Genomic DNA, 25,220 nt, shown 5'->3' with positions numbered 1-25,220 from the left:
ATGTGCAGCTCTACTGTTTCGATGCGATATTGTGAATCCCTGGAATAGATGGTAAAGAATAATATTATGGCTTCCTCCGGTCACCACTAGATGGAGCTTGCTGAATACTGGATTAATAATGTATTGTATGCAGTGAGCTCCCTCTAGTGACATGTGCAGACATCCATTTTTCAAAGTTTGAAGTATTTGTGCCGCAATAGTCTCTGTTTAGGTCAATGGGATCAGATTGTTGGGAGGAATAAGAAATAATTGTTAAAATTTTTTCTTTGTCATGCCAATATTATGAAGATTCTGTGTTCTATATATATGTATATTATCCTACTTAGTCTATTTTTTTTAATTTTTTTAAATCATTTTAAAGTCCAGATTTTCCGTCTACGATCACCTGAATTGCTGCATTTAGGCTAACTGTGAGGCCAGGTTAGTTGCCATATTGATTAGCACTTTATGATAATTAGTAGTACAGGACTGACTGGTATTTTCCTGCTAATCCGGCATTGTAACCAGTTCAACTCAGTGTCTTATAATCAATCCAGAATCCCAAATCCTTGGAGTCTGACTTCTGTAGATGTAAAGGTTCTTATGTGTCATTTTATTTGGGATTATTCCTAAAAACACTGCCGCTTTGTCCATGGCCTGTTCCTCTTTTTGAAGGGGTTTTGCTACAAATGCATCTCTTCCTTCTGTCCATCGGATGATGCATGCGTCTTCCCATCATGTATATAGGGGTCCTATCTACTTTGCACACCATGAAGAGATGGGGACAGAGGTCACTGGTTCACAAAAGTGAAGCATAGTCGTGGATTGTGGATATGGACTGAATTTTATGTGGACAACTCTATTTTATGTGATCTGTTGGGGGCGACAGGTTGTTCCCCTTAATCACATCTGTGATTCCCGTTCTGCTGGGCCTGAGCCATGCCTGGATTACATAGAAGGCAATTTAACACTACAGTAATCCCGCAGCAGCCACTGCATAGAAAATGCCTCTTATAAGCCATCACATGTTTAAGGGAAACCTAGCATTTGATTTGATGCATTATGAAGCAAACATACCTTGAGAATGCTGTAGCTACACTGATGCAGGCACATATCTTGTTTAATCCCTGTGCTGAGGGATATAACATTATGATAATCTCTGTTGCTTCTATGGCTCCTTCAGCGCTTGGCTCAGCGCTTCTCCTAGCACATTAGTTATTCACTTCAGGAGAGGGTTATGTTATCCCTGGGTTGTGCTTGAAGGCAGAATAATCAATTGCTGCACCATCCCCCAGGTGCTGTGTGAGTGATCCAGCTCAGGTTGATTAGTCATGTCTTGACTAACCTCCATTTGTAATTAGAAGCTCCGTGTGCAATGTATTTATCTAGGCAGCCAGCCGGACCCAGCTTTCCAACGGTCCTGAATGTTAAAATTGTTTTATCAGCAAAACCACTCAGCACAGGGATTAACTAAGATATGATCCTGCATTGGTGCAGCTATAGCATTCTCAAGGTACGTTTCCTTCATAATGCATCAAATCAAATGGTAGGTTTTCTTTAAAGGGGTTGTTTCTAATGAATGGAGCTGAGCGAATCCTCATACAACCCCTTTAAATTCCAGCTAATGGTGTCAGGATTTTGCATAGATTAGCTTCAAGGAATTATAGATTTTTTTTTTTTTCCTGTTTGCAGAGTCAGTGCAGCATTACAGCGCTGAGGAGAGGGAACGATTTCTCGCTTTTGATGATCTACAGCGTTTTCCTGAAATGGACATTTTAGTGATTTCTCGGGAGAGGGGAAAATTAAAAGCTGCTAAAATCCATATGGTTCTCTGCATTTAATTGCAGTTCCATATGGCTCATTCTTGGGAGATGTGTTCAGGGGCCTCACGTGGGTGTTTACCAATAACCAGGGGGGAGACGTCAGCCAGGCCTGGGTCATGTTACACAATGACGTTATGTTCCAGATGTGGGATGTGTTAGAGCCACGCACATAACGTATCCGAAAGCGGAGATAAGGGATTACCAGGACTGCGTGTGTCTTGTGTTAGGTAAGCTTAGTCCCTCCTTGGCACTTTTCTTAAAGGCATACTGACCCATAGCCCTATAAAATTAGCTGGTATTGTGCTCTCCACATGTTTGTGACTGTCCCCTTTAATACCCATTAGAGAGGAGGCTGAAAGTTTTTTTGGGCTTTTCAAAAGTACAAAGTCAGCATCTCGCCGACCTGCATAAATCATTAAAGTAAGATAAATGGAGGACATGTTCCCCCAGGAACGAAACGGTGCAGAAAATCTGCTGCGTTTTACAGCGGCAGCAAAGTGGAGGAGATATTGAGAAATCTTCTGTATACGCTGGCATGGAATATCCAAAAGAATAGACCTCTTTGTCAGGGTGATGCCAAACTTGGCGTTTTTGGTCCGTTTTTAAGCATGCGTTTTCAGTCCATTTAAAAACGCATCAGTTTTTGACGGTTTAACGTGTGTTTGGCTGCTTACAACCTGTTTATCTATTAAGGTAATTGGGAAAACGGATGCGTTAAAAGTCCATCGTAATCCGTTTTGGGGTGGTTTTAGGTGCAGTTTTGATAATTTAACAGGTAAAAGATGTGCACTAAACGGGTGAGTTTGATTTTGAAAAGGAAACCTGTTCAGTTCATATCGTTCACCTGTGAAGAACCTGCACTTAAGCGTGCGGTCACACGTTGCGTTTTATTGCATTTTGAAACGCATTTCAACAGCAGAGGACGCAATTTGCCTAATTAAATTACGCGATGGTAATGCATGTGTTAACATTTGCGTTTTGTTAACGCATGCATTAACATCGCATTAATATCGCATTGCATACAAACACATATGCTATGTGTCTTCTCCGGTTAGTAGCTCCCTCCGCCCATGTCCACCACCGGACGGGGAACATGTTCAATGACCATCACAGACGTGTAGCGGCTAGCCTCAGATTAAGCACCGGACACACTCCGACTGCCAACCATTGTGGTAGTATTAGCGCCTGTAACATGTTCCCCAATTCCAGTCTTAAGTTTTGGTTGTCCATACCCCCTCTAACGTCCCACTCCGTAATGCCGTGCCCACCTGGGGACTTGCCTGCATATATGGCGTCTGACTTCCTTGTGTTGTTAGGTATGAATAAGGAAGCTAATACATAATCCAAAACATGTCTCCTTTTTTTTTTTTATGCAATGTGACGTTTTGACCATTTTTGATTCTCAAGCTTTACGCTTGGAGTGTGGGAACCGAGGCGCTGCAGCATTTTTGGATATCATTTCCTGGCCCCCATTCAGCAACTGCTAATCTCGGCACCCATCCTCTTATGTGATTGCTCCGATGTCTCTAAATTTTTATCTTTCTTTTTTTTGCTTACACACACTCCCCTAAATCCATCTTGAAGCAACAATATGTCCTGATGGGGCTCTAAGTTATCGGAATGCCAAGAATTCCATAGAGAGGGCAGAGGAGAGAGCTGGATCTTAGTGAGTGCGGCCAGACATTGATGCAGAAAGGGTTAAATATCAAGTATCTATCTCGCCCCAAGTGCTTCATTCACATCGGTACATATTTAGTTTTACTGTTGCAGTGAGAGGTAGTTCCTCTTTCTGTGTGGAGTATGTAGGGGACATCATAGCGGCTGGTCGCCAGCCCCCAACTATGAGACAACTGGGTTTTGGAGATCTTAAGGGGGAAAAACGGCTAACAATGCAAAATACAGGGTAAAGTAGGATCATATGTAGTATAACTCCTCATTGATTTTATGCAGACGTTGAATAAGTATAAAGTTTTGGCTGATATAAAGAAGGTTTTGTCATTACTTTACTTCTATTTGTAAAGATGGTAATGGCTGTGGTTTTATTAAGTGTTTCGGGGTATTTTTTAAGTAAGGGCAGTGAAGTGGCTCAGTGGTTAGTCCTACAGCCTTGCAGTCCTGGGGTCTTGGGTTCAAGTGTCATCCAGATCAATATCTGCAAAGAGTTTGTATGTTCTCTCCGTGTTTGCATTTGCTTCCTCTGGGTCCACCGGTTGCCTCCCACACTCAAAAACATACTGGTAGGTTGATTAGATTGTGAGCCCCATTGGGGACAGGGACTAATTTAGCAAGCTCTGTGTGCGCTGTATAGAGGAATTATTATTATTTTTAAGTATAAGACTGGGGTGTCCAGGTCATTACCCATGTGGGTGTTATTGAGGCCGTGGCACTAGTGTGAACTACCTTGGCCCTTGTGCAGTCTCTCCTTCCTTCTACATGGGTCATGGAGCCGTCAAAACATGATAAATATTGTATGGGTACAACACGTTCTGATGATAATTAACATGACATACCATATATATATCCTATGCAGAGGCACTCGCGTCTCCTGCGCTGTGTATACAGCATTAAATATTGATGCTATGTACATTGTACACGGCTCCAGGCTCCCGACAGGGGATGCGGTGTCTAGTATTTGCTGTAGGCCTCGGGGCTGTCTCATCACTCAAGTGCAGGAGCGGCGTCTCATCCCCGTATAGTCGTAGCTTACAATCAATGCCAGCATATAGCGCCGCAGGTCGCACTGCAGTAAGGAGCTGCCATGTCCTGTAACTATGTTATACACAGGATACTCGTGGATTCTGTCTCTTTACAAAAAGATGCTATAGATTGTACATTGGTCCAGTTGGTAACCAGAATTTGTAGTTTTTTTTTTTTTTTTAAATTATGAGCCCCATTGGGGACGGGGACTGACTTGGCAAGTTCTATGCAGCGCTGTGTAATCTGTGTGCGCTATATAAATAAAGGAATAATTATGTTATTATTAATAATAATATTTCCATTTGGTATTGGATTGCCTCTTTGCGCACAGGTTTGAACAAAATTATGCAAAATTATTTTTGAAAAAATCAGAATTTTTAAGACTGCAGTCTCGATCTGGTTATATCATTCTACTTAAAGGGGATGTCCAAATACAGACAGTTACGTACAGGACAGGTTCCATAGGTTTGTTCTTAAGTTGAATTTATATGCAAGTCAAAACTGTATATTTTATAATTGTCGATCCAGACAATTTTTTTTTTTGCACCAATGACTAAAGGATTAAAGATTTTAAAATTTTTTTTTTTGCTGTAATGAGACCAAGAATCATCAATAAAGCTTCATAACAGACACTTTACAGCTGATCATTACAGCCTGGGACTATAGTAACATCCAGAGACTTCACCAGAGGTCACAGGGGGCAGAGGGGTCTGTCTGTAAGTCGGGTGTCCTTAAGTAGGGGACAGTCTATATAGCATGAGGCACCTAAAGGATCAGAAAGATGAGATCCCATTCCCCCTAAAGAAGGGAGTATTTACCCTGCCGCTTCATTCAATCTCTAAGGCACTACCCGGAATATCTGAGCAGCCCTCGGCTCTCTCCAGCATGGACCTTCTAGTTGTAGTGGATATTATTTTGGTACAATAGGGTCTGATTCTTCTCAATATAAATGTCCGTGTGTCTCTGATATTGCAGCTCCATCCCATTAACTTTAAAATAAGTGCAATACCGGACACCATCCAAGAGTGGTGCTGTTTCTTGGAAAATCTCCCTAATTTAAGACAAACCCTTTAATTTTATCATTTTATTTTTTATAGTAATTTTATGGTTATTTCCCTGTGTTTTGTACCTGTGTATTTTTTATGTTTCAATCGAGTACTGAGATCTTCTTTTGTATCTCCCAGGTTGTTACTAGGATTCATGAGCTGCACGTCGCTGTTGTCCATGTGGCTGAGTAATACATCGACGGCTGCCATGGTGATGCCTATTGTAGATGCCGTTCTTTGTCAGCTGAACAGCGCGGCGCCCGAGGAGAAAGCCTTAACCAACACTAGTCCAAGCCCTCCGCCGCCCAACAACGAAGGTAAGCGGAAAAAAAATCACTGAATAAGTAACCAGCTGCCCATAAAAATACTGATTAAAGACTGTGTGCTTTTTATACAAAATCATAAAAAAAAATTCCCTTTAATCGGTTCTATTAGGATTCTACAACACCCAGATCGTCAAATATTCCAAATATTTTGTAAATATTTATACTAAATGAGGTAACTTCAGTAAAAGCTGAACACAGACACATGAGATGTAATTTTTTTGAATTGTAAATTATTTTTTTTTTTAGTTTTGGACTGGAGAATAAGAGGAAACCTCTGTGGTGGAAATCTTAAAAAAAAAATGAATAACATTAAAAGGCATATCCCTGCCCCCAATTGGCTCTATTATCAGCGCTTGGTTTTCTGCTTCCCTTGGTTTTCTGCTTTCATTCAATAACAATAGCAATAACAAACAAAGGAACTTGTCATTTTGATAGATATTTTCTATATTCAATAACAATAATACAAAAAGACAGCACACAAGATAAATAAAATAAAGTATTCATCAATCAAGTCAATTATGAATCTTAATTCATTCATTATGTGACCACTGAGCCGATCCATGACCTCAATGATGACCTGCCACTCATGGCTCAGTGGTGACCTGCAGGATGAACATGTCATGTTCCTGCTCTCTTATTTTGGCTGAGGCTTTATGTATCCTTAATGGGAAAAGGTGGATTTGGATTGTGCCCAAAAATGCTTGGTCGACCATCGGCCAATAGGTGAGAGTCGCAAGACTCCCCTACAATATGTTGGTTGCCCATTCGTGCCGAAATCATCAAAATCGGACATCATTTAAATGGGTTGTAACAAGTTTTTTATTCATTTGACTGTTGACGCTAATTTAGTGAGCGACGGGTCGAGCATATGCCTTGCTTTTCCATTCAGTACTGAGCACAGCGCTCGATTATCCCATTCACTGTCTAATGACGGAGATGGTTAAGCGCTGTGCTCAGCAATTTCCAACATTTCCATAGTATTAAAAAGGAGGGGCAAAAAAATAAGCTCCACCTCCCACTCCATCAACTAGGGGGCACGAGACCCGTCATTCTTATGATTTATTAGTTGCAGTCCCTACTCCTGATTGTCAGACCCACTACCCACAGGATTGAGGATGACAGTCTTAATTTAAGGCAGTTTTTGTTCATCCATAAGCAGGGGTGTAACCCCTAGTAATATTTATCTGACTCCACCCCTGAGCTCTTCTAATTTATATTTCAAGTTATTCACCAGCATTGTTTTTCAGTAATATATTTCATGGATGTTTTTAAAATTTATTAACGCATTCACGTTTGTTCTGTTTCCTATTTTTACAGATGCTACGAAGATTGATTTGGCGTCTTTTCCTGAAAGGTAAGCACGCTGCTCTGCTTTAAAGAAGAGTCCATCTCCGGTTATTGTATGACATGACCTAAAAATCAATACATATTCACACTGCTCTGCTTTCAGATTACATCCTCAAAGGCCTCGGTGTCCTAGAATGTACCGGAACAATTAAAGGGGTTGTCCACTTTCAGCAAATAATTGATATTGTTTGTGTAATGAAAGTACAATTTTCCAATGTACTTTCCGTTTCAATTTCTAATGGTTTTCTAGATCTCTGCTTGCTGTCCTGCTATAGGAAGGTTCTATGTTTACTTCCAGTGGATAGAAATCTGTCTATGGTCATGTGATGTCACACAGGTGCACAAGCTGCTATATCACATGGCTCTGATTTAGGATGATATCACACATGGCGTTTTTAGTCCGTTTTTTAAGCATGCGTTTTCAGTCAGTTTTAAAAACGCATGTTTTTTTTTGTAACGCATCCATTTTGGCCATTTTTGTCTGTTTTTCCTAATTATCTTAATTAAGATAATTGGGAAAAACAGACAAAAAAAGTAAAAAAACGGATGCGTTTTTAAAACTGATTGAAAACGCATGCCTAAAAACGGACTAAAAAGCCATGCGTGACATCACCCTTACTCTCGGTGATAATAACAGCTCGTGCACCTACCTGTCCATCACATCCCCACGGACAGATTATATCCACTGGAAATAAACATAGAAGCTTTCTATAGCAGGACAGCAAGCAGAGATCTAGCAAACTGTAAGGAACGTATGTTAGAAAATTGTATAACTTTGCATAACACAAACAACATCCATTATTTGCTGAAAGTGGACAATCCCTTTAAGTGCCCCATTCACTATAGATAAATGTGACTACTAACAATCTAGATGTGGACCTATACAAAAGCACAATATGGCAGCACATTGAATGACTCGCCTCTGTAATACAGAGCTGAAAGGACATATAGCAGTGGTTTGGGGGATTTTTTTGGATAAAATTCACACTTGGATGAAAACTTCATTTTCCTTTTTGCCATATTTATTTGTATGGGACCTGCATGAAATCCACAAATAGAATTGAAGCAGAGCAGGGATGTCCTTACCTATAATTTTCTTCAGCGGTAATTGGATGCTGATGGGGGCCCGGGGAGCAGCCACCAGGAAAATTATGTTGACATTTGAATTTCCAATTTTTTTTTCTTTTTTTTTTTTTTCTTTTGTTTCAGCAATAATATTTTGGATAATGGAATCGCGAACACAGAAGAAAATGAGGTTTGTGGGATCATCGCGGCCTCATACAGACATTCCTATTTATTTCTTATTTTACCCTAAAAAGGTTCCGAAACCTCAACAATGCAAAAATAGTTTTAGGTTTTTTTTATTTTTGCCATTGGTGTAAATTAGTGTTTTTAAAATTCAAGCCCTATCTGATGAGTTTTTTTTCTTTCCTCTTTTTATAGTAGATTTGCCCATTTCATAATTTGCAGATTATTTTGTTTTCTTTCTGCGTGAGAACTGTTTCTTCAGAATAATACCTCAACCCCCCCCCCCAATTCCATAAAAAGATGCTGTACTTGAGGACTCTTTTTAGACTTTTTTTTTTAAATTATTTTTGGCCTTCCAACAGCTCAAGTGGCCTGTGTAAGGAGCTGCGAAAGTGACCATAAAAGTGAACCATAACTTTTTCTTTTAATTGGTGTGGGTTGTTTTAGTAATTATTTTATGTAGCTTTTGTTTTTAATGGAAAATTTTTGACTTTTTCAAAGTGATCAGTCTAATAAATAAACTCTTCACAGACGGTCACTGAATAGTCTATTCACCACTGCTGAAATATTCTATAGCTATGGAAAGAGTTAATCATTATCTGTATGAAGTGGACAGAGCTCAGAAGACTCTGATACACTGCTCACGACAGGAGAAGGAAGCAGAAAAAAGAAACAGAAAATCTGCATTTGTTGCAAAGTTTTCCATCATCTCCTGTTTTATTCATTCCAGAAATTAAAAGAATGGTCCGAAGTTTAGTTAGCTTTTAACTTTCTTATTAAAAATAAACATTTTGTAGCAGAAAAAATTTGGTTAATACAATTTTTATTTTTATATTTTTTTAATATATTTTTTTAAATGAATACCTTGTGCAATACGCTGACTTCATGTCAAATTATTCTGTTTATTTAAAGGAGGAACCTGCATTTGAAAGTCGGAGATATTCCAAACAGGTAATTAACAAAAGGCTAAAAGGTTTTCTACTAGTTGTGTATATACAAAAGCAAGACCTGTAGAGAGGAATTGGCTTGAGGTAACCTTCTTGAGAGCCCATACAGGATATGCAGTAGAAGCCTGAGGGTAAAAATGCACTTCTCACAACTAGACCCCACAATCAGCGAGGGAATTCTAGGGAATCCCAGGCCCTATGAATATTACAGCCCCTACAAGTCTGGATTACTTCCTACAACTGGTACTAGAATCAGCTTCTTAGGGAATGGAGGATGCGTCCTTTATACCTGCTTCAAATCTGCGGTTTCAAGACCATTGAAGGACCTTGAAAGGTCCTGAAATGGCTCTTGTGTACATGTGTATTGAGAGCAGGAATAGATGTACAAGGATTTCATGGGTGAAGGTCCTTCTTAGTCCAAATTTGGTGGGTGGTTTGGGTGGCCATGGACCCCCTAGAAGACTTGGGCCCTGGGCTTCCACTTATATTATAATCCACTACTGATCGGAGCCACCAATGCTTCTGTTGTAAGAGGATGTGTAGTCCTGTTTTGGCTTTCACTTGGGCTGTGGTGTTATGTCTACTCAGTATTTCCATAGACAAATATTCCCATTTTACTGTGTACTGTCTGGTGGTTGACATCACCCGATGTTGAGTTATAGTTTCCCTATTACACCCTGTCTGGCAGCTTTAAAATTTGACACAAAGACTTACCTCTGGGCTGCCAAAGATTTCCTTTTATGAGGGGGATTAATATTGTGGTGGTAGCCTGGCTTATGTCACTGGTCCTGGAACTTATTCCATTGTCACCAGAGGAAGATTTCAAGATATTGTTGGCTTGGAGAAAACAGATTTGGAGGCATTTATAGAACATCTGGTCTTGACTCTGTGATTAGAGGGACATATCATAGTACAATGTGGTCCACCATATTACATTAAGATGTTACTATTTTACTGTATATAGGCTGTTAGGTTCCATTTTTGTAAAAGGAAAAAAAAAAAAAAAAAATCAATCAAACCCTAATTTCAAAGTTATTTGGAACCAAACTAGAGAACATAGATCAACGCAGTAATAATAATATTGATTGCATTTTTTTTTATTTTTTTTTTTTAGACGAAGTCGGGTCGGTTCTACAGGACAAAACGTGATCACATGATGTGCAAAGCTTTTTCTCTTGGGATTGCATATTCTTCCACCATTGGCGGGATGTCCACGCTCACAGGGACTTCCACCAATCTCATATTTATTGAGCAGTTTGAAACGTGAGTAAGGCGTCATATATTCGTATTTTATATATACAAAAGCCGTTGAGACATCGGTGATATATTTTATGCAATTGACAATTGGGAAAAACTTCTTAGAAAACTTTCAAAGTGGGTTGAAAAATGCTGATGCAAACAGCCCCTGCCTAGTATCCTGACTGGTGGCTACTTCCTGGTCCCTCAGGACACACAGGAAGTCATTCCTCGACCAATCGTTGGCCACATCCGGGACCTGCCTCAGCCAATGATTAGATGAGTGGTCATTTCATTGGTGTTGAGACAATAGCGGGAAACCCAGAAGCATCGGAACCCGTGAACAGTGGGAAATAAGCAGAAATTGAACATCCTGGAGAGTAGGAATCCTGCAAAATGTCCTGTGAGCAGGGGTAAAATAAAAGTGCACTTGCCCTACTCCTCCTAGTTCCATTACCACAGTGAACGTCTGGTCTTTTTGATTGAGCCATTAGTGCCTGAAATTCACAGGATTGGCTTTGATCAAGCAGTGGCCTCCCCAGACCATAGGTCACTTCCTCCTACGACATCCAATGCCATGTCAAGGCTTGAGAAAGGATCCAGATTAAGGGTCTGGAACGTTTTGAAATTCTATTGATGAGGGATTCAGGAACTCCAGGTTGTGTACCCAACATCCATTTACAGGTGAAACTGAATACTTTTTAATGAATATATATGTGCCCAATGTCATCATATTCTATGGCACAGCTGGGTTGGAAGTACTAGGGTTATGGAACACACATCCGCTGTCAGTGGCCTCCTCCGTGCATGGGATGTCATAGGAGGAAGTGACATCCTATGGTCCAGGGAGGCCACTGATTGATCTGAGCAGACCCCATGACCCCCCCCACCCGAGTCCCCTCTGCCCATAGTGGGGTTATTTCCAGGTTTCATGGACAATAATTTAAACTCAGAACCTGCACTTTCCATTCCTAAGTATTTTAGAATCTCTAGATTTTTAGATCTCTCTTTATCTCTCTGCAGGCGATACCCTGGATGTCAGTTTGTGAACTTTGGATCTTGGATTGCGTTCTCCTTCCCCATCGCCTTCATTATCTTAATATTTTCCTGGATGTGGATTAATTGGCTTTTCCTGGGTTTCAGGTAAATTGTGCAGCTCTATAATGTATTGGTAAATACATAGGGTGAGAAAGTTATTGCTGGAACCGCTCACATCTTTGAGGATCTAACGAAATAATGGATGGTTTCCAGAAATAGGAGTCTTAAAGGGGTTGTCTTATCAAGACTGTACAAGGACACTCCAGGGCTACAAAGATTCACATTTCTCTTGTAACCAGCGGGATGACTAAAGGGGGTTTCCAGCTTGTAAATTATAGATTTCTATCTATCAGGCAGTTTGTAGTTTTTAATGATTTTGAAGAAAAATATACAGCAATTGCCCTTCCTCCTATGGATGGATGTACTTAAAATTCTAAAAACTTATATATGTTCTGGTATTGTGTCATCAAAATTTACTTTTTGGCTTATTGTTCCAGGTTTAGGTTAAGCTCAGATATACTGTGATTTATGTGTGTGCTTTGAATTCAGTGTGAACAGTATTGTGGATCATATCGTGTACAAGGGCTTAACTACAGTGGTAGCAGCTGATATGGGGCCCACAGTGTCAGGGGGGCCCCATCATTCAACCTGACAGAAGAATGGACACCATTATGTACACCATTATATACATATACATTGTACAACATGTGATGTGTATATGCTGTATCTGTGATGTGTATATGCTGTATGTCTAGACAATGTATGATGTGTTTATATACTACATTATGCTCTATATAAGTACTGTGTATACCATGCAACTGTAACTCACATTTGTGAGCATATAAATATGTATATTTTTTTTAAGGGGTAAGGGGGGCCCCATTCGAAAGCCTGATATGGGGCCCTGCCTCTACTAGTTACGCGTGTACAGTGTGAATGGGATCATATTCACACGGCTGTTATGGGGATTTAGGGTTAAATCTATGCTCCAAAGGGAGGTATCGGCCATCTGTCCCCTCTGGACCCCTGTGTGGCGGAGCTGCTAATACGTGCCACAATTTCGTCGCTAGTATACGGAGTGGCTCTTCTCAGCAGATATAGAGGGTTGTAACCTCCTGACATTTCTGGCGTTGATATCCGTTGCTAAGTGACTGCTATATAGGCCCGGCATAGCAACCGGTAATGGTGAAAAGATTGATCTTTTTGGGGTCCCTCTACCTGTATTCATGCGTGAATTCATCTCTTGGCTAATAAGTTATGTTATATGCAGTATATTGGGGTGACTGTTTTATAATGGGGTCTGTAAATCTATATTTAGTGAGGTTCTCTGAAGTAACAATAGAGGCTGTGTAGGCCTTGGATACTAGTAATTATTTCTGGTAAAAAATAAAATTTTGTGGAATTACTTCTACAACCCTGTGGAATAGACTGGCTGCACAACCAAGTACCGAGTGTTTGTTACCTGAGGATAATCCTCTTAGACCTACATAATGGTGGCCATTGTTGCCGAGATCTTGGTGAATGTTTCAAATCCTGTCTCATATTTAGATGGTGTAAATGGACCCTGAAGGGTCTTAACCCCTTAAAGGTTTTATACCAGGTTTGTAGGATCCTGTGTATCGGGGGATAAGATGATCAGTGAGGGTCCAAGATGCTGAGAGAATGTGACACACAGTAATCCAGAGAACGGGTTTCCCATTCTCAATAATTGATTGAGCAAGATGCTAGGTATGTATCCTGTCGCCCCATTAAATATTATGGGTGTGTTGGGAAATGCTGAGCATAGCGCCCAGGTATCTCCAGAATTCACATACACTATGGGGGAGATTTATCAGAAGTGCCTGAGATCAGACCTGTGCTATTTGCCCATGGCAATCAATCAGAGCTCATCTTTAATTTTCCCTTAGGCTTTTATAGAAGTAATGCTGAGCTCTGATTGGTTGCTACGGGCAATTTGAACAGTTTTACCTCAGGCACTTCTGATAAATCTCCCCCTATGTATCTATGAGAGTATGGGAGATACCAGAGTGCTGTGCCCTGCAATTTCTAGCACTTAAATTGATTGAGAGGCAGGATGCAGATTCTATTAGTGAGAACCGGACCCCTGTTCACTGGATAGCTGAGAGTCCTATCATGTGTATTAGGGTGTAGTTGGCGAGGTTGTTGCAAGTCCAGACCCTCTTCCGTTTTGGGTTTTTTTCCACTCCCACATTTCAAAGGCAGGAAGTTTTTTTTTAATTCCATTTACAAAGCAGTATGGGATTGCTCTGTGGGACAACTTGTTTTGGGAAAATTCAATATGGAAGATGGCAAAAAAATTACAATAGAGGCACAACGGAAAAAAAACATGGTTGCTGCTTTTTATTACAGGCTTTGTTTTTTCAGCTTTCACTGTGTGGTCCTTTATGCAGGCTACCAAATTTATATAGTTATGTTAATACATGTTTTACTATATTAATAAAATAGAAATTAATTATTATAATTATTCATAAATAGAAACTCTTCATATACTCAGACCCATAACTTTTTTTTGTGTGTTTTTTTTTTTTTTTTTTTTTAATTGATGGTGTGTCCATACTTATATAGCTTGCAGTATATGTATGTGTATAATTAATATATATATATATATCTCTATCAGGAGAGATGAGGTGCAGGCATAAGTGAAAAGCTGCTAAGGGGAATCTAAGGTTTTGAGGATTGAGTCTTTAGACCAGCATAGCCGTTACACCTAGGTCAGGGCATGCTGAAATTTCTGGTTCCACGGGTGATCTATAGGTCACCAGATAACTATGACCTCTTGTATATGATGCATTACTTTTTTTCAGAGGGCTCTACAGATCCCGACCTTGTAGAACTAGAAAATCCAGCATGTTCTTGCCTTTAAATGGTGAAACGGGTGACAAACTGAATTTTTGTAGGCTACAGGATAATGATCCGATGTGATGTGGGTTCAGTGTGCTGACTCGGCCCATTCATAAATGAAAATCTGCTAGTAAGCGAATATGAATGTGTTGCAGTGTAAAGCATGGGGGAGAGTAGCAGCCTGGGACCTTGATGCCTCGGTGCCTTGAGGTTCAGAATAAATAGGGATGTTGTGGGTCATCCCGTAATTATACATTGAAACTGGTAGAAAGAAAAAAGAAAATGGTAAATGGCTCCATATTAAAAAATAACCCGACATGAAAGTGTAAATTAATGTGACCCCGAGCAGGAGAAATGATTATCTTCATTCTTCCCCATATCTATGTTACAGCTTAAAAGAAATGCAGTGTTGGCGAAAATCCAAGTCTCCAAGTGATGAGGATTCAAGGAAAATTTTAAGACAAGAATATGAAAAACTGGGCCCATTAAGGTAATTTAAATTTGTATCAAATATACAGGTTTCTGCTATGCCACAAATTTACTACAGATAGAACTGTCTACTTCCTACTTGGGAGGGGGGGGGGGTAGTTACACAAACTAAAAGGAAATGTACCATTTGCTTTTATGCATTATTAACCAAACATACATTGAGAATGCTGTAGCTACACTGATGCAGAAACAGATCTTGTTTAATCCCTGAGCCGAGTGGTTTTGCTGATGAGGCTCTGATGATGGAGCTCTGGTGCTCCTGTGTCTGCTCAGTACTTCAACACTGTATTCACTGTCTTGACGCTGCACCATTCCCCAGCTGCTGTGTATGAGTCCTCCATCTCAGGTTGATTAGTCCTGTTTAGACAATTCAGGAAACTCTGTGTCAGTCTGTACCCAGCTTTCCCAAGGTCCTGAATTTTCAGAATTGTTTTTTGAGCAAAACTACTCAGTTCAGGGATTAAACAAGATATGTTTCTGCATCGGTGTAGCTACAGTATTCTCAAGGTATGTTTGGTTTCACCGTGCATAAAAACAAATGGTAGATTTCCTTTTTAAAGGGAAACTTTCAGCAAGTATTTGATATTGTTTGTGAAATGAAAAGTTATACAATTTTCCAATATGCTTTGTATCAATTCCTTGTGGTTTTCTAGAGCTCTGCTTAATAATAATAATAATTCCTTTATTTATATAGCGCACACAGATTACGCAGCGCTGCACAGAGCTTGCCAAATCGGTCCCTGTCCCCAATGGGGCTCACAATCTAATCAACCTAACAGTATGTTTTGGAGTGTGGGAGGAAACCGGAGGAAACCCATGCAAACACGGAAAGAACATACAAACTCTTTGCAGATGTTGACCTTGGGACATGAACCCAGCTCTGCTTGCTGTCATTCTATAGGAGGCTTTGTTTACTTCCTGTGGATATAAACAGGTACCTGATCATGTGTTGTCACACAGGTGCACTGCTCATTATACCCTGGTCATGTGTTGTCACACAGGTGCATGGCTCTTTATATTCCTGGTCATGTGATGTCACTCGGCTGTTAACACGCAACTCTAATTACTGTCTATGATATGATCTGAGGAGCCGTGCACCTGTGTGACATCACATGAGCAGGTACTGTGTTTATCCACAGGAAGTAAACAATGAAGCGTCCTATAGAATGACAGCAAGCAGAGATCTAGAAAGCCGTGAGAGAATCATATAGAAAGTATATTGGAAAATTTTATAACTTTTCATTAAACAAACAATATCAATCACATGCTGAAAGTGGAACGCCCCTTTAAGCAATTAATTATACCAATGTCCCGATTTCAGACCCTTCTCTCGTGGTCTCTGAACCTACACTTTGCTCTGGTGTTCGGCTTGTACACCATATGGGGACGTTCAGTGGAATTGTTCCCCCGCCTGAACTTGTGATCGCTGGGGTTCCCTTACCTGTGCACATAAACTGTATTCTACGGGTTTATGTAAATATATTTTATTATATTTTTTTTTTTTTTATGTTGCAGTTACCAGGAGGTGGTGACTCTTACAATCTTCCTGTTTATGGCTTTGTCCTGGTTCACACGGGACCCTGGATTTATCCCAGGTTGGGATTCACTGTTTGGACTGTGAGTTGTGCTAGGTGGATACAATTATATGCATATTTTTATTATATATATATATATATTTTTTTTTTTATCTGCTGTATTTATTTGACACAATTATTATCTGTTGTAATGTAATATTCCTGATCTTGATGGGGGTCCCATACATATAAGAAAGTTCCCTAACCCCTATAATATCAGCTTCTTGGACCTGTATGACCAGACGTCTGGCTGCTACACATTGAGCTTTTCATGCTCTTGTATACAATCCAAGATTATTTTATATAACTATCTGTGCGTTTTTCTGCCATTCTCTCTATTTACATGCAAAATTCTATCTTTTTTTTATCTTCAAATTTGCCAAGAATTGTAATTTAAAATGCATATTTATTGGTTCATCCTACAGGCATCTTACCATCAGTGCTTGGCTTAGGGTGGTGTCACACGTGGCGTTTTGAACCCGTTTTCAGTCCGTTAAAAATCTCATCCGTTTTTGTCTGTTTTTTTAAATTAAGATAATTGGGGGAAATTTCACATGATGCCTAGTCTTAAGGAAGTGTGTAGAAATGGCCATGTCTTACAAAACATATGAAGACGGCCATTGGTCTGTATACCATGAAGTATTCCCTTCTTAAAGGGGTTGTTCCATGGAGGGTTGCCAATTTGATTTCTGGTGCCCCTGTTTTTAAAAGATGTAATGTAACATGGCTGTGATTGACCATCTATGGCTCAGTTCTGCTGTAATGGGAGCCCATTGTTCAGAGTAGCTCATAGGAGGGTGATTTGGGAATTTTACAGGCGAACATATGCTACGCCCCGGCCGGAACTGTGGCATAACCTGCGGCCGGCTGGAGATGGGGAGGGATGAGTTGATATTGGAACTGGAGCAGAGTTGGACTCTCATGACTCCAGTAGATTTTTAACGGCTCTTTTAAATGCTAATATACAAATTTGGGTCGGGAGACCCCTTTTTTTCTTATGGGACCCATTTGTATAGAAATCCAAGGCACATTTTTAATTCTGTGATGTGTAAATTTTTTTCTTTCTTTTTTTTTTTTTTTTTTTTTTTTTTTAAATCAACCATAAACTTTATTAAGGGAAACATGGAGGGACAATAAGTACATACAATACAGTGTATGGGAATTGGTCTTGCAGGGCCCAAAGTAGAAGAGAGAAAAAAAACTGAAAAATAAATCTACCATCCGGAGTTAATTTACATATCGCTAAAATAACGTTTTTAACAGATTAGGTTAGGTTCCAGGATTATTAAATTACAGATTAGGGCAGAGGGAGGAGGAACCTAATAATAAATAATAATAATTCCTTTATTTATATAGCGCACACAGATTACACAGCGCTGCACAAAGCTGTCAAATTGGTCAAACCTACCATCAGATCTACTTCTCCTAGTAGAATCCTCATGGGAGGTTTCCTTTAAAGGGGTTTTCCCACGAAGAAAAGTTAGGGCCTGACTTGCTGATCAGTGGGGGTCTCGGTGCTTAGACCCCCGCAGATCGCGAAAACGAAGGGTCCGTCAGACCCCTCATCGTTTCGTCATGGAGCCGTGCATGACCATTCTGCTTCATTAATCTCTATGGAGCTGACGGAAATTGCTGAGCGCTGCGCTCCAAGATCTCCATCAGCTCCATAGAGATTAATGGAGCAGAACAGTCATGTTTCGGCCGTTTGCTCCATCAGACCCCTCGTTTTTGTGATCTGTGGGGGTCTCAGCAAGTTGGTTCCTATCCCGTGGGAAAACCCCTTTAAGAGTAAGCATTGGGCGGCACGGTGGCTGAGTGGGAAGCACTTCTGCCTTGCAGCGCTGGGGTCCTGGGTTCTAACCCATCCAGGTCAACATCTACAAAGAGTTTGTATGTTCTCTCCGTGTTCGCGTGGGTTTCCTCCGGGTACTCTGGTTTCCTCCCACAATCCAAAACATACTGGTAGGTTGATTAGATTGTGCGCCCCATTGGGCACAAGGACCAGTTTGCCATGCTTAGTGCAGCGCTGTGTAATCTGTGTGCGCTATATAAATGATAATTATTATTGATTATTGTTATTATGCATACTCTCAGCAAACAGTAGTCTCCACATGACTATGGATGCAAATGTCCTCAAGTTGGAATACAATAAACAGGAGCATCAATCCAATGTGTAGCACGGAGCAAAGTAGGCGCCACTAGCACCAGCCGCACGCTGCCGCCTTGGGGTCCAACTCCTGTAATAACATGCAATGGAGATGGCAGAGACTATAATAGAGGCACAACTCTAAATAGGAATCTGAGGGGGAGCAGTAAATGGCGACTTATCTCAGCGAGCGCAAAATTTCTTTAGCTTTTTTCGGTGGAGAAATATCCACCACTTGAGGGGAAGGGTAGCATTTACTGACTTGAGCCATTCACGGAGGGTCCAGAATCGGCCACCTGGCACAGTACAGGGCTACGATAACAATTGTGATGTCATTTTAGTCCCTTATAGAACCTGTTTTTTAATTAATTTATTTTTTTTTTTTTTGTGTGTGTGTGAACAGGAAAGGTTACAAGTCGGACGCTACCTCGGCTATTCTCTTTGGCTTTTTATTATTTATTATACCTGGAAGGAAGCCCAGCTGGTGGTGTTGTAGATCAAAGGGTGAGCATCTATTTCTAGGTGTTTTTATGAGTTATGACTCGTTGGACTGTATTATCGATGTGTCGTACTGCACATAAGCAGAGATTTGTCACATAGACGGAAAGCTCAAGTCTCCTGCTGGATCCCGCATACATTGTGAAAGAGGAGACGACATGTATACACAATGGGATGTTCTAGCTTGGGCTGATGATGGCAGATCACTAGGTTATGACATCAGTGTCCATATGACTGCTGGGACCCTCGTTAGTGATGGTACCCCCAGGAATCTGGAACAATTTACAAGGTTTTACCCCTCGGGTATGGGTTGAAATTCCTTCTAGAATTCCCTCTTTTATGTGAAATCTCACCCATTTATACAAAAAAATCTCCTCCAACGTTGGGCAAATATGACTCATTTCCACATGAGATGAGTCAACTTTAGTGGTTGAGAGACAATGTCAGTTCAGAAGCCCCTATCTTCTGTTCTATAGCAACCTGCTTTCTGTGTCATATTAAAGATGAGAATCTCATTTTTCAGATTACATACGGCTCTGAGCTACAGAACTGGAGATGCAGACAGTTAGAAATGCAGATAAAGATCCACTTCCTGCTTAAATTTTAAAGGGGTTGGCCACTTTCAGTAAATAATTGCTATTGTTATATATTTTTCCAATATACTTTCTGTATAGATTCCTCATAGTTTTCTAGATCTCTGCTTGCTGTCCTGCTATAGAAATCTTTTCTGTTTACTTCCAGTGGATAGAGATCTGTCCATGGTGTGCGGCTCGTTACTATCATAGAGAGTAATCAGAGCTGTGTGTGATAACGAGGCGGCACCTGTCTGTTCTTTACATTACCATGGACAGATTTCTGTCCACTGGAAGTAAACATATTAGCTTCTATTACAGGACAGCAAGCAGAGATCTAGAAAACCGTGAGGAATCCATTCAGAAAGTATATTGGAAAATTGTATAACTTATCCTTATGCACACAATATCAATTATTTGATGAAAGCGGACAACCCCTTTAACTATCTATCTCCAGTTTTAGCTGCCCGTATCTCTGTTTCTGTAGCTCACAAAGCCACATGCCTTGATGTGATCTGAAAGATGATATCCTTATCTTTAATATGACAAAAAGGAAAGTTTCTAGGTGCTATGGAATAGAAAAGACGATTTCTGACGTGACGCCACTTCTGCAACCACTGCTCATTTTAGCATGAGATGAGTCAAGTTTAGAGTCTTATTTGCCTGACTTTGGAGAAGATATTTGTATAGGTAAACGGGTGACATTTCACATAAAAGATGGAATTCTATAAAGGACATTTCATACCCTAACGGAGGGGGCTGCTAGTTTTAAGGTTCTTTAATTTGCATAAATTTAAAACTCACATGGAGCACATAATACGCGTTCTTGCAAGGTTCACAAGAAAGGACCCTGAGCAATACGGGGAATGGAGGTCTTGTTCTCACTAACTGGTCGAGGGGCCGGATGAGAGTGTTGGTAATATCAGAGCTCTGTGCTCAGCAATCCCAACACTCCCATTATTTGGAATGAACATGAAGGACGCATGCTCAAGCTTCCGTTCCACCTACTATTGAGAACAGGTTTTTCATTCTCCAGATTGCTGGGGTTCCCATTCTTGTAATCGTTGGGGGACCCAGCCGTTGGACCGTCTGATCAGCTTGTTATCCCCCATTCTGTGGATAGGGGATAACCATCAAACACCTTTTAAAGAGCATCTACCACCAGGATGAAGGACTGTATGCAAATGAGCCTGAGGCGTTAATGGAGTCTGGAGCCCCTCTGGCTCATTTGCATTAAGTCTTTCATCTTGGTGGTAGATATCCTTTAATTGAAAGTGTATGTAATGTAAACTTGATTCTCATGATTGTTTCTATTCTAGAAAAGCCCAGATCGTCAGCAGCGGCAGAATCCACCCCGATGATCACCTGGAAGGAGTTTGAGGAATGTATACCCTGGCATATCGTCGTCTTGGTCGGAGGAGGTTTCGCTCTGGCTAAGGGATGCGAGGTAAGTGACTATCCTGCACCATCACTATCCTTCTAGAAATAAAGGAGGAGACTTATCACCAGGGGGATAGTAGATGTGTGCATTATGTGATCTGACCTGTTGTGAATCCGATTCCTTTTGTAGGTGTCTGGTCTGTCGGTTTGGGTTGGGAAGAAGATGGAGCCATTGAGCAGTTTGCCGGTCTGGGTGATTGTACTGATAGTTTGCTTAATAGTGACTTCTGTGACGGAGGTAGCAAGTAACCCGGCCACCATCACCATATTTCAACCCATTTTATCTTCACTGGTAAGAACATACAATAGGAGATGCTGTTGTGTACTAATGGTGAATCTTTCAGTTGATTTTCTGCTGCGGTCTGAGCGTTCATACATAGGCTTCTAATATTTGTAGCAGGATTATTGAGTAAAAAGAAGAAAAAATCCATTCAGGACTCCTAGGACAGACAGTGAGAGTCCTGATTACCCCACCCACACACAGTGATTGGCATTGAGAGTCCTGATTACTCTGCCCACACACAATGATTGACAGCGGGAGTCCTGCTTACTCCACCCACACACAGTGATTGACAGGGAGTGTCCTAATTACCACACAGTGATTGACAGTGAATCCTGATTTCTCCGCCCACACAGTGATTGACAGGGTGGGTCAAGGGTGGATTAAGCCTGCCATGGGCTCTGCGCTGTATGAATATTATAGCCCCTACAAGTCTGGAATTAACCTCCTACATCTGGTACTAGAATCTGCTTCTTCTGCCTGCTTTCAATCTGCGGTTTCAGGACTTTCAAAGGTCCTGAAATGGCTCTTGTGTACATGTGTATTGAGAGAAAGAACAGATGTACAAGGATTTCATTGGTAAATGTCCTTCTCGGTATAAAATTCGGTGGGTGTTTTGGGTGACCATGGGCCCTTTTGAAGTCTTGGGCCTTGAGCTTCTGCCATAACCACTTCTATTATAATCCACTACTGGGGAGAGTCCTGATTACTCTGCCCACATACTGATTGACAAGGAGAGTCCTGATTACTCTGCCCACATACTGATTGACAAGGAGAGTCCTGATTACTCTGCCCACATACTGATTGACAAGGAGAGTCCTGATTACTCTGCCCACATACTGATTGACAAGGAGAGTCTTTCCTTTTGACCCATTGGATTGTCCCCTCCGAATCTCCATATCCAAAGACCACATCGAAAGTGCACAAAAAATTAAGTTTTTTTAAACTCCTAACAAAGTTGTTTTTTGTATATTCTTCTTGAAAGGCTGAAGGAATCGGAGTAAATCCACTTCTGGTTATCATCCCAGCTACAATAAGTGCCTCATGTGCTTTCCTCCTGCCTGTTGCCAATCCCCCTAACGCCATTGTATTTTCGTATGGTCACCTCACTGTACCGGACATGGTGAGTAGAAACTTGGCTGTTGTCTCCCCCTAGTGGTAGAAATTGAGAATTTGTCTTATATTTTATTATTCCCAATTTGATTGTGTATATTTCTTTCTTCCCAATCACAGATGAAAGCAGGGCTGGGCACGAACCTCATCAGCATGATCGCCTTGTGGTTTGGACTTTACACCTGGGGTGTCCCCATGTTTGACCTGAACTCTTTCCCAGACTGGGCATCTCACAACACATCAGCAGTTGTGACTCCGTGATCAATTTTTTTTTTCTCTTTTACCATCTACATTTCTCGCGTGAAGAAGGCAGATTCTGATTGACTTCTGGACATGAATATAAGCAATTAGTGTTCTCCAAGTGTTTTTAGTCTGAGTATTATCTACTGGCTCTGGCACAGTGGGAATTGGCTGAAGACATGGAGTACGCAGGTTGCCCCCAGTTTAGTGGACACGGTAAAGCATTATAGATGGATTACAAAAATAATTAGCATTATGATACAGCCTGGCACTCTCCATCCCAGAAATACATACAATCTGATCACTTGCTGATGGAGCCGCCCCCTATATCTATGATTACTGATTCCTACTCCGCCCCATTGCCAATTTTTTTAGAATGAGATGTTTTTATTTTATCACTTTAACCCCTTGAAATTAAGTAACACTAACATTCAGAACTAATGATAATTGGTGGCTTCTCACAAGTGTTTTATGTATTCACATGTAGCCAAAAATTGTGACCATAGCAATCTGCCTTTTGTTTTTTAAGGGACATTTGACCCCTCAACACTGCTGAGTATCAGGTGAGGGGTAAAGTGGTTTAAGCAGACACCATTTGATGGTCATGATGGTGGACGTTGCCTTCTGCTGCAATGAATAATCCATTTCCCATCCCATTGGCTCTTGATTGACAGCTAAAACATCCAATCTGAGTCTGGCTGGTTAGTGGGTTCTGTGCACAGACCCAGGACATCATACAGGAAGGGACCTCCCCTATGACACTTAAAGTGTCAGGTGGGTTTAAATTTTATACAGGGTATGTAACCATCAGAGCCCTATAAAACCGTTAATATTGTCCTTTAATGGCTACAGCTAAATTGTGCACCCCTTTTACACCAATGTATTGTGGGTCAACCAACAATCTCCGGTTCTGTCCAAGAACAGCTGCGTTATAGATGTTTGTAGTGCCAGATATTCTATAAAGGGAGTTGGGCAAAACTGCTGACAATGCAAAACTGCCGGCACTGTTCAGTATTGGCCCTGGTCAGGTATATAATCATAACTTTGTGTATAATAAAAGTAGCAGCAGGACTGTAATGGGCATTTCCTAACACTGCTGTGTTCATTGATGACTCCAGAGCTTGAGGGGTTGTAGAACAGAGCACAGCAGTGTGAGGACGCTCACCCCAGTGTAGTAGAAAAAAAAAAACTACAATTACTGCAATCCAAATCTCTTTTCACAGTCCTGCTGCTACTAACGACATACATAAAGGTATAATTACGCAGATCTTTAATATTGCATGGGCAAACTGCGAATAGATTCACTTTAAGGCTAGAGCTTTATAGCGGCAACCGAATTTTTTGCAATTCTTGCATGACTTTAAGGAAACTTTAAGGTGGATTTGTCTTAAAAGTAGGACCTAAAACACTTACCTATGCGGATAAATGACCCACAATTCAGACATAACCTTACCGTGAGAAAACTTTGTGTACTTAATGTTCTACTGTACTGGAAAAACACGAGGGATGGAAGTAAATGTAATCTTCACTCTTTACGGAGCTGTTACCTTTGGTGCTATAGGATGTCAGAAAAAGGAGAAAGGGAGAAAAATAAATCTTAGATTTTGCTAATGAACTAAGTTTTTCCTTGTTTTGGTACCTCTCAGCCGTACAGTGCGGGACTCACTGATGGCGGGTATCACTATTTATGTTTAGCGGGGAAGAGGTTAACACTATATAGTAATGAGATTGGTCACTACTGGACATGAGACTATCCCAGTGTGGGGCAGGAGCATGGCACAGCTGTACCCCTGATAATAAAGCTTTGGTATGCTCAGTCTGTGACCCGCAGCTCTATGCCCAGACCCATTGTACGCCCCTTTGGCATGTGCTGGACAATGCTTCTTTTTTATTTGCACAGTAGGATAAAAAAAAAATCATGCATTATCACAGGTCAATTGCACAGAGCTCATGTTCTGGTTTTTTTTGGGGAGGTTTTGTACTATAAATTAATGTATCTTATTAACATGGAGAGACTGATCCGAGACTCCAAGCGTTTATTAATAAAGTTTTGAATAAAATGCGATGATTGTAATAATTGTTGTCTTCATGGATTCCTCTTTGCTTGCATTCATCTCTCTTTGTAGCCCTCCGTTGTAGGGATATGTTGGGTGGATTCCCAAAGTGTCCTTACAACGGTGGGTTTGACCCTATGCCACTGTAGACCCGTATTGTATGATACGTCGTCCTGTTCCCCCAGGAAGCCAGTGATTTAGTAGACTGAGAATGGAGTAATGGAGACCAGGGATGGATACAATACTGTTTTATCCAAAGGCCTCT

The 25,220-nt window shown here is 40.7% G+C and overlaps 1 protein-coding gene across 1 annotated transcript in view; it reads left to right on the top strand.

Annotated features, from left to right (window-relative positions):
• LOC140071204 (solute carrier family 13 member 1-like) overlaps window positions 1–24,978 on the top strand; it is a 35,741-nt gene extending 10,763 nt beyond the window's left edge. Inside the window, exons 4-16 of the mRNA XM_072118610.1 lie at window positions 5,684–5,862; window positions 7,189–7,225; window positions 8,428–8,473; window positions 9,379–9,417; window positions 10,528–10,676; window positions 11,673–11,792; window positions 14,941–15,039; window positions 16,554–16,655; window positions 19,162–19,262; window positions 21,148–21,275; window positions 21,399–21,560; window positions 22,534–22,671; window positions 22,782–24,978. Coding sequence (XP_071974711.1) covers window positions 5,684–5,862; window positions 7,189–7,225; window positions 8,428–8,473; window positions 9,379–9,417; window positions 10,528–10,676; window positions 11,673–11,792; window positions 14,941–15,039; window positions 16,554–16,655; window positions 19,162–19,262; window positions 21,148–21,275; window positions 21,399–21,560; window positions 22,534–22,671; window positions 22,782–22,922 — 1,441 coding nt within the window. The 3' untranslated portion in view covers window positions 22,923–24,978. The remainder of the gene's footprint in view (window positions 1–5,683; window positions 5,863–7,188; window positions 7,226–8,427; window positions 8,474–9,378; window positions 9,418–10,527; window positions 10,677–11,672; window positions 11,793–14,940; window positions 15,040–16,553; window positions 16,656–19,161; window positions 19,263–21,147; window positions 21,276–21,398; window positions 21,561–22,533; window positions 22,672–22,781) is intronic.
• The last annotated feature ends 242 nt before the right edge of the window (window positions 24,979–25,220 follow it).

The sequence above is a fragment of the Engystomops pustulosus genome, chromosome 7, assembly GCF_040894005.1.
Source record: "Engystomops pustulosus chromosome 7, aEngPut4.maternal, whole genome shotgun sequence".
Taxonomy (NCBI): Eukaryota; Metazoa; Chordata; class Amphibia; order Anura; family Leptodactylidae; genus Engystomops; species Engystomops pustulosus.
The sequence above is the reverse complement of the archived record's forward strand: the minus strand, read 5'-3'. Positions and strand labels throughout refer to the sequence as shown.